The sequence below is a fragment of the Nicotiana sylvestris genome, chromosome 5 (assembly GCF_000393655.2).
Source record: "Nicotiana sylvestris chromosome 5, ASM39365v2, whole genome shotgun sequence".
In the NCBI taxonomy this organism is placed as follows: domain Eukaryota; kingdom Viridiplantae; phylum Streptophyta; class Magnoliopsida; order Solanales; family Solanaceae; genus Nicotiana; species Nicotiana sylvestris.
In genome coordinates, this window is record NC_091061.1 from 137,360,548 (window position 1) to 137,373,900 (window position 13,353).

Genomic DNA, 13,353 nt, shown 5'->3' on the forward strand with positions numbered 1-13,353 from the left:
TACTTTTGAATGTTTATTTCATTCTCATTTCATGCCTTACATTTAAGGATACCAGTATGAGTATGTATGAAAGATTTAGACTTGAAAAGTCACAATAAGAAGTTTTAGAAAGAAAAGATTTTTGGGGAGTATCCTTTATTCTGAGAAGGGGTCATCGTCCAGGCCTAGGGTCCTGACCAAGGCGTTGACTTTCTGAAACTACTTGTGCCAAAGTAGGGAGCACACGAGCCGAGGGTCCCGTTGCTGAGAATTTACTTATCCATGCTTAGGTATGAGACATGAGCGCTGAGAACCATGAAGCGAGTGGCACCTCGTGGATTGGACCTATTCGATCAGGTTGGGATCGAACCCGTGCCGATCACACGGTGACTGAGACAGAACTAAGTCAGGATAGTTGGAACTCCCAAAGTATAAAGTGAAGTATTTTTTTATAAGTAAGAAAATGAAAAGAATTTCTTTTAGAATATTCATGAACTGCTATTATGCAATTATTTTAGAATTATTCTTATAAGCTTTAAGTTTTACATGCATTTAGAACCTTTGCTCATAATGTATATGTTATTAAAGTTTCGCCCCATATTGTTGAGACTCACTGAATACAATGGATGGTACTGACGTTCTCTTTTGGGAACTTATGTTGGTCTGCGGTACAACATAGGAACCGGATTTGCAGGCGAGCAGGCTACGAGTTAGGACTTTCTTCTCTTCTAGTGTTATTGGTGAACTCCACTTTTGTTCGTGGATTATTCCTTAGAGTCGTCTTTATTTAGTTATTTCTTTGTTACTTAGAGAACTGGACAGGAAATCTTATGTCCTGAGCAGTGTGTCAGTTTATTAGTAGAGGCTTCATAGACATAGTTGTTGGGTTAAGATTCAGATATTTTTGATAATAACTTAGTATCATTTTATTGGTTACTACGAATAAAGTTTTGATGTTGGGAACAAGACGAAGGGGTGGAGCATGATGATCCAGTACTGCCCCAACAACAGCTCCGGCTCAGGCAACTATATCTCCCTTGGTGGGCCAGATGTTTAATGTTGTCAACAATGCTTTGAGGATGTTTAAAGCCTTTATGGCCAACCAAAACGAGAGAAGGGATGAGATTCCACCTCAATCAAATAGACAGAACAATTCTGAGTCCTCAAGAGTGAATGAATTTTTTGAAGTTGAGTCCTCCAGTGTTCCATGGTTCTATAGTTGATGAAGATCTGATGTTGTGGCTGGAGGGTGTCAAGAAATCCCTCCGAGTGATGAAAGTATTTGATGATAAAGTTGTGGAGCTAGCTGTTTACCAGCTTAGAGATGTGGCCGGTGCTTGGTTTGAGATGTGGGAAAAGGAAAGAGATGAATATGATGGTCCACCTACTTGGGAAGAATTTGAAGAGGCCTTCATGGCTAACTTTATCCCAGAAAAGGATAGGGAAGCTAAGGCTGCAGAGTTTGAACAACTCAAGAAAGGGAATAAAAGTGTGCAAGAGTACTACATGGAATTCATAAGGTTAGCTAAGCATGCTTCTCACATGGTGAAGACTGAAAAAGCAAAGATTCGTATGTTTGTTGGTGGTTTAGCTTACCACATTAAGGATACGACATCAGCTGCAACTGTAGGGATAGAAGTCTTCTCCTCTGTTGTGGGACTTGCCAAGCACTTAGAGAAAGACATAAAACTAAGGAGAGAAGAAAAAGAGCATAACAAGAAAGCTCGGACAACGGGCAGGTTTAATGGTACATCCAGCGGAGGTGGAAGGGATTCCTTTAATAAGGAGTCATTAGCACTAGCTTAGTCCAGTTATCAGTCAGGTGGTGGGTCTTCTTTCATACGTACTCAAAGTTATGGAAATCAGTCTCGCCAGAATCAAAATTTTAGGACTTCATCCTCACATAGCCAGAGTCATGCTGAGCAACATTCACCCCAGCAAGGACTTTGTGGAACATGTAAGCGGCAACATTTAGGTTAGTGCAAGCTCGGGTTTCATGGTTGCTACCATTATGGAGACATTGGTCATAGAAATGCCAACTGCCCAAAGTTGCAACGTAATTTCAGTGGTGGATCAACTCGCCCTTCTAGTTCCTCAGCTACTGCAGGAGCACCACCTCAGGCTCATGGTTCTCATAATCAGACCGGGCATGGAGCAGGCAGAGGTGCAGACCGAGTTACTCAGGGAGGGGGACAACCCCGTTTGTTTGCTAAACATGATCGTCAGAGCGCAGAGGCATCTGCAGAAGTTATTACAGGTATACTTTTAGAATGCTCAAATAATGTTTACGCCATAATGGATCCAGGTTCAACGTTTTCATACGTGACTCCATACTTTGCAATTAACATAGGATAAGAACCTGAACAACTTAGTGAGCCATTCCTAGTATCTACTCCAGTTGGTGAGTCAGTGAAAGTCACCAGATTCTACAGAGGTTGTATAGTTTCAGTCCAAGGTCGCAACACCAAGGCCTATCTCATAGAGTTAGAAATGGTGGACTTTGATGTGATCATGGGTATGGACTGGTTGTTTTCCTGCTATGCCATGTTAGATTGTAATGCCAAGATAGTCAGGTTCCAATTTCCAAATGAAGAAGTCTTAGAGTGGAAGGGTAGTTCAGCATTGCTTGTAGGTAAGTTTATTTCTTATCTTAAGGCACAACGAATGATCAGTAAGGGGTGTCTCGCCTATTTGGCTCACATTATTAATCCAAAATCAGAACCACCAACTCTTCAGACAGTGCCAGTTGTTAGAGAATTTCCAGAAGTTTTCCCAGATGACCTTCCCGGACTTCCTCCCGAAAGAATCATAGACTTTGGCATTGATCTCATGCCAGACACTCAGCCCATATCTATACCTCCTTATAGGATGGCTCCAGCAGAACTTAATGAGTTGAGAGAACAATTGAAAGACCTTCTTGACAAGGGCTTCATCAAGTTGAGTGTTTCACCGTGGGGTGCCCCGGTCCTGTTTGTTAAGAAGAAAGATGGGTCTCTCAGAATGTGCGTCGACTATCGGCAGTTGAATAAAGTTACAATTAAGAACAAGTACCCATTGCCAAGAATTGATGATTTATTTGACCAACTTCAGGGAACAAAGTACTTTTCAAAAATAGACTTGCGGTCGGGGTACCATCAGTTAAGAATCAGAGAAGAGGATATATCTAAAATAGTCTTTAGAACTCTCTACGGGCACTATGAATTTCTAGTGATGTCCTTCGGGTTGACAAATGCTCCAGCTGCATTCATGGGCCTCATGAACAGAGTTTTCAATCCATTCCTAGATACCTTTATTATCGTGTTTATAGACGATATTTTGGTATACTCTAAGAGCAAGGAAGGACATGCAGAACACCTTAGAATAGCCTTGCAGACCTTGAAAGAGAATGAGATTTATGCCAAGTTTTCAAAATGTGAGTTCTGGTTGTAGTCAGTAGCATTCTTAGGCCATGTGTTATCTAGAGAAGGAATAAAAGTAGACCCTCAGAAGACAGATGCAGTCAAGAACTGGCCTAGGCCAACAATGCCAACTGAAATCAGGAGTTTCTTGGGGTTAGCTGGCTACTATAGAAGGTTTGTAGAGGGGTTTTCTTCACGCGCAGCTCCATTAACTAAGTTGACCCATAAAGTAGTTAAGTTCCAGTGGTCAGACTCTTGTGAGCAGAGTTTTCAAGAGTTAAGGAAGAGGTTGACCACTGCACCTGTATTAACCTTGCTGATAGGTTCGGGTGGGTTCACAGTGTATTGTGATGCCTCCAGAGTGGGCCTTGGTTGTGTTCTTATGTGAAATGGAAAGTTATTGCTTATGCTTCCATGTAGTTAAAGAGTCATGAAAAGAACTACCCCACACATGACTTGGATCTTGCAACAGTGGTGTTTGCATTAAAAATATGGCGACACTACCTTTATGGCGAGCATTCTGAAGTGTTTACAGATCACAAAAGCCTCCAGTACATTTTCAAGCAAAAAGAACTAAATTTGAGACAAAGAAGGTGGATCGAGCTATTGAAAGATTATGACATCAATATCTTTCATCACCCCGGCAAAGCTAATGTGGTAGCAGATGCACTTAGTAGGAAGTCAATGGGTGACTTGTCCTATTTTGGTGTACAAAGGCGATCTTTAGGTCGAGAAATGCAAAAACTAGCCAATGATGGAATTAGATTGGATGAGACCGAAGAAGGAAATATAATTGCTTATGCCTTAGCACAATCCTCCCTTGTTGCGCATGTTAAGGCTAAGCAAGACGAAGATCCGTACTTAGTGAAATTAAAAGAAGGAGTCATAAATAAAGAAATCACTGCTTTCACTCTAGGAAGTGACAGAGTATTGAAGTTGAATGATCGGTTATGTGTGCCTGATGTAGATGGTCATAGGAAGGCCATAATAGAGGAAGCTCACAGTTCGAGTTACTCTATCTACCCAGGTGTTACCAAAATGTATCTATATTTGAAAGAGTTGTATTGGTGGAAAGGCATGAAGAAACAAGTAGCAGATCATGTGGCTAAATGTTTAAACTGCCAGCAAGTCAAAGCCGAGCATCAGAGGCCTAGTGGCCTAGCTCAATACATAGAGATACCACATTGGAAGTGGGGGATGATTAATATGGATTTCATAGTAGGTCCACCTCACACATACCATAAACATGATTCAAATTGGGTTATTATAGACCGACTGACAAAGTCCGCGCATTTCCTACTAGTAAAAACGACAGACTCTGCAGAGCAGTATGCACAGTTGTACATCAAAGAAATAGTCTGATTGCATGGTACTCCAGTTTCAATCATATCTGATAGAGGCCCTCAGTTCACAACGCATTTTTGGCAGGCATTTCAGAAAAGATTAGGTACCAAGGTCAATTTAAGCACCACTTTTCATCCACAGACCGATGGCCCGACAAAAAGGACTATTCAGACTCTCGAAGATATGCTGCGTGCATGTGTTATAGAATTTAAAGGTAATTGGGATTATCACTTGCCACTTATTGAATTTTCTTACAATAACAGCTATCAGGCCAGCATTAGTATGGCTCCTTATGAAGCGTTGTATGGATGGAGATGTAGGTCTCCAGTAGGTTGGTTTGAACCAGCAGAGGTGCCATTGATTGGTCCAGAGTTTGTTTGTGAGGCCTTGGAGAAAGTTCAGCTAATTAGAGAAAGACTTTAAGCGGCTCAAAGTCGTCAAAAGTCTTATTCTGACAAGAGGCATCGTGAGTTAGAGTTCATGGTTGGTGATAAGGTGTTTCTGAAAGTTTCACCAATGAACGAAGTTATGAGGTTTGGTAATAAAGGGAAACTTAGCCCTAGATTTATCGGACCTTATGAAATTCTAGAAAAGAAAGGAAACGTGGCTTATAAGCTAGCGCTACCCGTTGAGTTGTCATCTGTTCATCCTGTCTTTCATGTGTCTATGCTTAGAAAGTACATTCATGATGAGTCGCATATAATACCTACCGATACCATAGAAATTAAAGAAGGTTTGACTTATGAAGAGGTACCTATAAAAATTCTCGATAGACAAGTAAGAAAGTTGAGAACAAAAGATATAGCATCGGTAAAAGTTTTGTGGAGTAATCATGATTCAAAAGAAGCTACGTGGGAGGTCGATGAAGATATGAGGAAGAAGTATCCTTATATATTTGAGTAACAAGGTATGTGAACCTAGGTTTGGCTTGACATTTATATTTCATTTATTAAATACAAGTTAGCAAGTATTTATGTCCTTCCTAGATTATATTTAGTTGTTGTAGTGATTTAGTTTATGTCAGACTATATTTAATTCATTAAAGTGATTTACTTTTGCTAAAGTATTGTGCTTTAGATTCTTGTTAGTTATTGTGGTACCTCCTTGCCGTAGTGTGAGTAATTAATTTATGAGTTGTGTAAGGTGCCTATGAATGGTCTGTTATGGTATATTTGGTTGTTATTGGTGGAGTTGTGGTATTTGTGACAGGGTTTTTTTTTTTGGATAGTCTAATTTACAAGGAAAACTCTGCCAGAATTTTTGAAAATTTAGGGAGTTGGCCAAAATTTTGAGTCCCTTGGAAAAGTGAGTAGTGCTATGAAAACTTAAGAGATTCAAGGACCTAATGAATTATTGTTAGCTTAATAATAAAGCCCAAGCAACATTCGAGGACGAATGTTTTTAAGGAGGGAAGATTGTAACACTCCTCAAATTTATGAAAGTTTCGAGACATGCTATTTATAGAATTAAATTATTATTTTTTTCTTGCCTATAGTGAAAATATATATATATATATATATATACACTTATATAGTTGGATGTACAATTAGGGGAATATTAATAGTTTTGTTATTATTAATTATTAAAAGTAGGAATAATTAAATACTAGTTAAGTTAAAAATAAAATGAAAGCAAAAGAAATCACGTGCAACCTAAAGCCATAAAGGGCTCTTGGTAGTTGGCTAGCAAAAGGCTTACGCCTTAGGAAAAGAAAAACAGAACTCACATTATGTTTGCCAAGAAACAGAGGCGCCGTTCAGCGAGGTACTCACACAGGCAACAAAAATTCTAGGGTTTTTTGCAAATCGCTAATTCTTGAACCTAGGTATGTAAAATTTCTATTGTCAATTATGTACCCTATAGTAGTAATAGGTAAGAATTGAATAGTTAATTTCCTTCTTCATCTATATCAACAATAAAATTTCATAATTAGGTGTAGTACTTTGAAATTGATCCAAATGCACTGGTTGTTGCAGAATCGATTGTTTGACTGGTGTCAATTGGACTGGGGTCTATGTATTGGCTCAAGGAGTATTGAGGTGAGTTGATATAACTCTTTACTAAAGTGGTTTAACTCACAAAATCACGCACACAAAGTGTTTGATGAATTGCATAAAAGAGTTAATATATAAACAATGAGAGTAGTAAATACCTATTAGCTTAGAATTATTTTCTAGCTAAAGTTTATATGATTATTTGGATATATGTGCATAAATTTCAGATTTTTATGTTATTTTTATATGCCATTTTCATGTTGAAAATTCATGAAGGATCAAGAACCTTTATAAATACTTTTGAATGTTTATTTCATTCTTATGTCATTCCTTACATTCAAGGATACCAGTATGAGTATGTATAAAAGATTTAGACTTGAAAAGTCACAAGAAGAAGTTTTAGAAAAAAAAAAGATTTTTGGGGAGTATCCTTTATTCTGAGAAGGGGTCATCGTCCAGGCCTAGGGTCATGACCAAGGCGTTGACTTCCTGAAACTACTTGTGCCAAAGTGAGGAGCACATGGGCTGAGGGTCTTGTTGCTGAGAATTTACTTAGCCATGCTGAGGTATGAGACACGAGCACTGAGAACCATGAAGCGAGTGGCACCTCATGTATTGGGCCTATTCGATCAGGTTGGGATCGAACCCGTGCCGATCACACGATGACTGAGATATAATTAAGTCAGGATAGTTGGAACTCCCAAAGTATAAAGTGAAGTATTTTTTTATAAGTAAGAAAAAGAAAACAATTTCTTTTAGAATATTCATGAACTGCTATTATGCAATTATTTTTTAATTATTCTTATAAGCTTTATGTTTTACATGCATTTAGAACCTTTGCTCATAATGTATATGTTATTAAAGTTTCGCCCCCTGTTGTTGAGACTCACTGAGTACAATGGATGGTACTGACATTCTTTTTGGGAACCTACGTTACTCTGCGGTACAACGTAGGAACTGGATTTGCAAGCTAGCAGGCTATGAGTTAGGACTTTCTTCTCTTCCAGTGCTATTGGTGAGCTTCGCTTTTGTTCGTGGAGTATTCCTTAGAGTCATCTTTATTTAGTTATTTCTTTGATACTTAGAGAACTGGCCAGGAAATCTCATGTAAGAGCAGTGCGTCAGTTTATCAGTAGAGGCGAGCAGGCTACGACTAGGACTTCCTTCTCTTCCAGTGCTATTGGTGAGCTCCGCTTTTGTTCGTGGAGTATTCCTTAGAGTCATCTTTATTTAGTTATTTATTTGTTACTTAGAGAACTGGCCAGGAAATCTCATGTACTGAGTAGTGCGTCAGTTTATCAGTAGATGCTTCATAGACATAGTTGTTGGGTTAAGATTCAGATATTTTTGATAATAACTTAGCAGCATTTTATTGGTTACTACGAATAAAGTTTTGAAGTTGGCTTATTTTAGATATTTAAATTCTTTAAAAGTGCTTGGTTACAGTAGTGCCTTGTGGCATATAATGTTTGAGGTTATAATAGATTTGATAAGCAGAGATGGTCCGCTCGGTCATGTTTAGTGATCGAGTGCCGATCCTGGCTTGTTCAGAAAATGGGTCATGACAAACTTGGTATCAGAGCCTCAAGTTTATGGAGTCCTAGGGGTTTATGAAGCCGTGTTAGTAGAGTCTTGTTTATGTGTATGAAGCGCGCCATACTTATAAATAAGAGTGTACAAGCATTTAGGAAAAGTCTCTTTTTTCATACTTTAGATCGTGCAGTAGAGTCTACCTCTAAGAAATTATCTAATTTATTCGTTTCTCCAAAACTCCCAGAAATGGCTCGTACTCGCAACTCTGACACTGACACTCAGGATGCTGCTCAAGAAACTATTGCTACTATTGTGGCTCAAGGTAGAACTAAGAAGGCTTCGACTCAGAAAAGGAGGGGAAAATCCGCAAAGCGAGTCCAAGTACCTTGGGTTGAACAATAAGAAGGGGTGGAGAATGATGATCCATTACCTCAGGATCTAGTACCGTCCCAACAGCAGCTCCGACTCAGGCAACTATATCTCCAAAGGTGGGTCAGATGTTTAATGCTGTCAATAGTGCTACGGAGATGTTTAAAGCCTTTATGGCCAACCAGAATGAGAGAAGAGATGAGATTCCACCTCAATCAAATAGAAAGAACAATTTTGAGTCCTCAAGAGTGAATGAATTTTTGAAGTTGAGTCCTCCAGTGTTCCATGGTTCTATAGTTGATGAAGATCCGATGTTGTGGCTGGAGAGTGTCAAGAAAGCCCTCCGAGTGATGAAAGCATTTGATGATGAAGCTGTGGAGCTGGCTGCTTACCAGCTTAGAGATGTGGCCGGTGCTTGGTTTGAGATGTGGGAAAAGGAAAGAGATCAAGATGATGGTCTGCCTACTTGGGAAGAATTTGAAAAGGCTTTCATGGCTAACTTTATCCCAGAAGAGGATAGGGAAGCTAAGGCTACAGAGTTCGAACAGCTCAAGCAAGGGAATAAAAGTATGCAAGAGTACTACATTGAATTCATAAGGTTAGCTAAGCATGCTCCTCACTTGGTGAAGACTGAAAAAGCAAAGATTTGCAGGTTTGTTGGTGGTTTAGCTTACCACATTAAGGATACAGCATCAGCTGCAGCAGTAGGGATGGAAGCCTTCTCCTCTGTTGTGGGATTTTCCAAGCACTTAGAGAAAGACAAAAAACTAAGGAGAGAATAAAAAGAGCACAACAATAAAGCCCGGACAACGGGAAGGTTTAATGGTACATCCAGCGGAGGTGGAAGGGATTCCTCTAATAATGAGTCATTAGCACCAGATCAGTCCAGTCATCGGTCAGGTGGTGGGTCTTCCTTAAAACGTACTCAGAGTTATGAAAATCAGTCTCGCTAGAATCAGAATTTTAGGACATCATCTTCACATAGCCAGAGTCATGCTGAGCAACATTCACACCAGCAAGGTCTTTGTGGAACATGTAAGCGGCAACATTCAGGTCAGTGCAATCTTGGGTTTCATGGTTGCTACCATTGTGGAGACATTGGTTATATAAAGGCCAACTGCACAAAGTTACGACGTAATTTTAGTGGTGGATCCACTCGTCCTTCTAGTTCCTCAGCTACTGCAGTTTCACCACCTCAGGCTCGTGGTTCTCATAATCAGACCAGGCATGGAGCAGGCAGAGGTGCAGACCGAGTTACTCAGGGAGGGGGACAACCCCGTTTGTTTGCTACACTTGATCGTCAGAGTGCAGAGGCATCTGCAGAAGTTATTACAGGTATACTTTTAGTCTGCTCAAATAATGCTTACGCCATAACGGATTCAGGTTCAACGTTTTCATATGTGACTCCATACTTTGCAATTAACCTCGGACCAGAACCTGAACAACTTAGTGAGCCATTCCTAGTATCTACTCCATTTGGTGAGTCAGTGAAAGTCACCAGAGTCTATAGAGGTTGTATAGTTTCAGTCTAATGTCGCAACACCAAGTCCAATCTCATAGAGTAAGAAATGGTGGAGTTTGATATGATCATGGGTATGGACTGGTTGTCTTCCTGCTATGCCTTGTTAGATTGTCATGCCAAGATAGTCAGGTTCCAATTTCCAAATGAAGAAGTCTTAGAGTTGAAGGGTAGTTCAGCATCCCTTGTAGGTAAGTTTATTTCTTATCTTAAGGCACAACAAATGATCGGTAAGGGGTGTCTCGCCTATTTGGCTCACATTATTAATCCAGAATCAGAACCACTAACTCTTCAGTCAGTGCCAGTTGTTAGAGAATTTCCAGAAGTTTTCCCTGATGACCTTCCCGGACTTCCTCCCGAAAGAATCATAGACTTTGGCATTGATCTCATGCCAGGCACTCAGCCCATATCTATACCTCCTTATAAGATGGCTCCAGCAGAACTTAATGAGTTGAGAGAACAATTGAAAGACCTTCTTGACAAGGGCTTCATCAGGCCGGCTGTTTCACTATGGGGTGCCCCTGTCCTGTTTGTCAATAAGAAAGATGGTCTCTCAGAATGTGCATCGACTATCGATAGTTGAATAAAGTTACAATTAAGAACAAGAATTGATGATTTATTTGATCAACTTTATGGAGCAAAGTACTTTTCAAAAATAGACTTGAGTTCGGGGTACCATCAATTAAGAATCAGAGAGGAGGATATATCTAAAACAGTCTTTAGAACTCGCTACGGGCACTATGAATTTCTAGTGATGTCCTTTGGGTTGGCAAATGTTCCAGCTACATTCATGGACCTCATGAACAGAGTTTTCAAGCCATTCCTAGATACCTTTATTATCGTGTTTATAGATGATATTTTGGTATACTCTAAGAGCAAGGAATAACATGCATAAAACCTTAGAATAGCCTTGCAGACCTTGAAAGAGAATGAGCTTTATGCCAAGTTTTCAAAATGTGAGTTCTGGTTGCAGTCAGTAGCATTCTTAGGCCACGTGCTATCTAGTAAAGGAATAAAAGTAGACCCTCAGAAGACAGAAGCAGTCAAGAACTGGCCTAGGCCGACAACGCCAACCGAAATCAGGAGTTCCTTGGGGTTAGCTGGCTACTATAGAAGGTTTGTAGAGGGGTTTTCTTCACTCGCAGCTCCATTAACAAAGTTGACCCAAAAAGCAGTTAAATTCCAGTGGTCAGACGCTTGTGAGAAGAGTTTTCAAGAGTTAAGGAAGAGGTTGACCACTGCACCTGTATTAACCTTGCCGACAGGTTCTGGTTGGTTCACAGTGTATTGTGATGCCTCTAGAGTGGGCCTTGGTTGTGTTCTTATGCAAAATAAAAAAGTTATTGCTTATGCTTCCACGCAGTTAGAGTCATGAAAAGAACTACCCCACACACGACTTGGAGCTTGCAACAGTGGTGTTTGCATTAAAAATATGGTGACACTACCTTTATGGCAAACATTCTGAAGTGTTTACAGATTACAAAAGCTTCCAGTACATTTTCAAGCAAAAAGAACTAAATTTGAGACAAAGAAGGTGGCTCGAGCTATTGAAAGATTATGACATTAATATCCTTTATCACCCGGGCAAAGCTAATGTGGTAGCAGATGCATTTAGTAGGAAGTCAATGGGTGTCTTGGCCCATCTTGGTGTACAAAGGCGATCTTCGGGTTGAGAAATTCAAAAACTAGCCAATGATGGAATTAGATTGGATGAGACCGAAGAAGGAGATATAATTGCTTATGCCTTAGCACAATCCTCCCTTATTGCGCATGTTAAGGCTAAGCAAGACGGAGATCCGTACTTAGTGAAATTAAAGGAGTCAGAAACAAAGAAATCACTGCTTTCACTCTAGGAAGTGACGGAGTTTTGAAGTTGAATGATCGGTTATGTGTGCCTGATGTAGATGGTCTTAGGAAGGCCATAATGGAGGAAGCTCACAGTTCGAGGTACTCTATCCACCCAGGTGCTACCAAAATGTATCTAGATTTGAAAGAGTTGTATTAGTGGAAAGGCATGAAGAAACCAGTAGCATATCATGTGGCTAAATGTTTAAACTGCCAGCAAGTCAAAGTCAAGCATCAGAGGCCTGGTGGCCTAGCTCAAGACATAGAGATACCACAGTGGAAGTGGGAGATGATTAATATGGATTTCGTAGTAGGTCTACCTCACACATACCATAAATATGATTCAATTTGGGTTATTGTAGATCGACTGACAAAGTCCGTGCATTTCCTACCAGTAAAGACGACAGACTCTGCAAAGCAGTATGCACAGTTGTACATCCAATAAATAGTGCGATTGAATGGTACTCCAGTTTCAATCATATCTAATAGAGGCCCTCAGTTCACGGCGCATTTTGTCAGGCATTTCAGAAAAGATTAGGTACCAAGGTTAATTTAAGCACCACTTTTCATCCACAGACCAATGGCCAGGCATAAAGGACTATACAGACTCTCGAAGATATGTTGCGTGCATGTTTATAGATTTTAGAGGTAACTGGGATGATCACTTGCCACTTATAGAATTTTCTTCAATAACAACTATCAGGCCAGCATTAGTATGGCTCCTTATGAATCATGGTATGGACGGAGATGTAGGTCTCCAGTAGGTTGGTTTGAACTAGCAGAGGTGCTGTTGATTGGTCCAGATTTTGTTTGTGAGGCCTTGGAGAAAGTTCAGCTAATTAGAAAAAGACTTATAGCGGCTCAAAGTCGTCAAAAGTCTTATTCTAACAAGAGGCATCGTGAGTTAGAGTTCATGGTTGGTGATAAGGTGTTTTTGAAAGTTTCACCAATGAAAGGAGTTATGAGTTTGGTAAGAAAGGGAAACTTAGCACTAGATTTATTGGACATTATGAAATTCTAGAAAAGAAAGGAAACGTGGCTTATAAGCTAGCGCTACCCGTTGAGTTGTCCTCTGTTCATCCTGTCTTTCATGTGTCTATGCTTAGAAAGTACATTCATGATGAGTTGCATATAATACCTGCCTATACCATAGAAATTAAAGAAGGTTTGACTTATGAAGTGGTACCTATAGAAATTTTCGATAGACAAGTAAAAAAGTTGATAACAAAAGATATAGCATCGGTAAAAGTTTTGTGGAGTAATCATGATTCAAAAGAAGCTACGTGGGAGGTCGAGGAAGATATTAGGAAGAAGTATCCTTATCTCTTTGAGTAACAAGGTATGTGAACCTAGGTTTGGCTTGACATTTATA

At 39.8% G+C, this 13,353-nt stretch overlaps 3 protein-coding genes across 3 annotated transcripts; all 3 read left to right on the forward strand.

The window, feature by feature from the left end:
- The first annotated feature begins 1,152 nt into the window (after nt 1-1,152).
- LOC138868118 (uncharacterized) lies at nt 1,153-1,785 on the forward strand. The gene has a single exon (XM_070146973.1). It carries the CDS (start codon nt 1,153-1,155, stop codon nt 1,783-1,785), a length of 633 nt encoding a protein of 210 aa, XP_070003074.1.
- Nucleotides 1,786-8,494: 6,709 nt separating this feature from the next.
- On the forward strand, nt 8,495-9,399 carry LOC138869360 (uncharacterized). Its single transcript, XM_070146974.1, has 2 exons — nt 8,495-8,570; nt 8,684-9,399. Exons 1-2 carry the CDS (start codon nt 8,495-8,497, stop codon nt 9,397-9,399), a joined length of 792 nt encoding a protein of 263 aa, XP_070003075.1.
- A 786-nt stretch (nt 9,400-10,185) lies between these two features.
- Nucleotides 10,186-10,719, forward strand: LOC138869361 (uncharacterized). The gene has a single exon (XM_070146975.1). It carries the CDS (start codon nt 10,186-10,188, stop codon nt 10,717-10,719), a length of 534 nt encoding a protein of 177 aa, XP_070003076.1.
- Nucleotides 10,720-13,353: the final 2,634 nt, after the last annotated feature.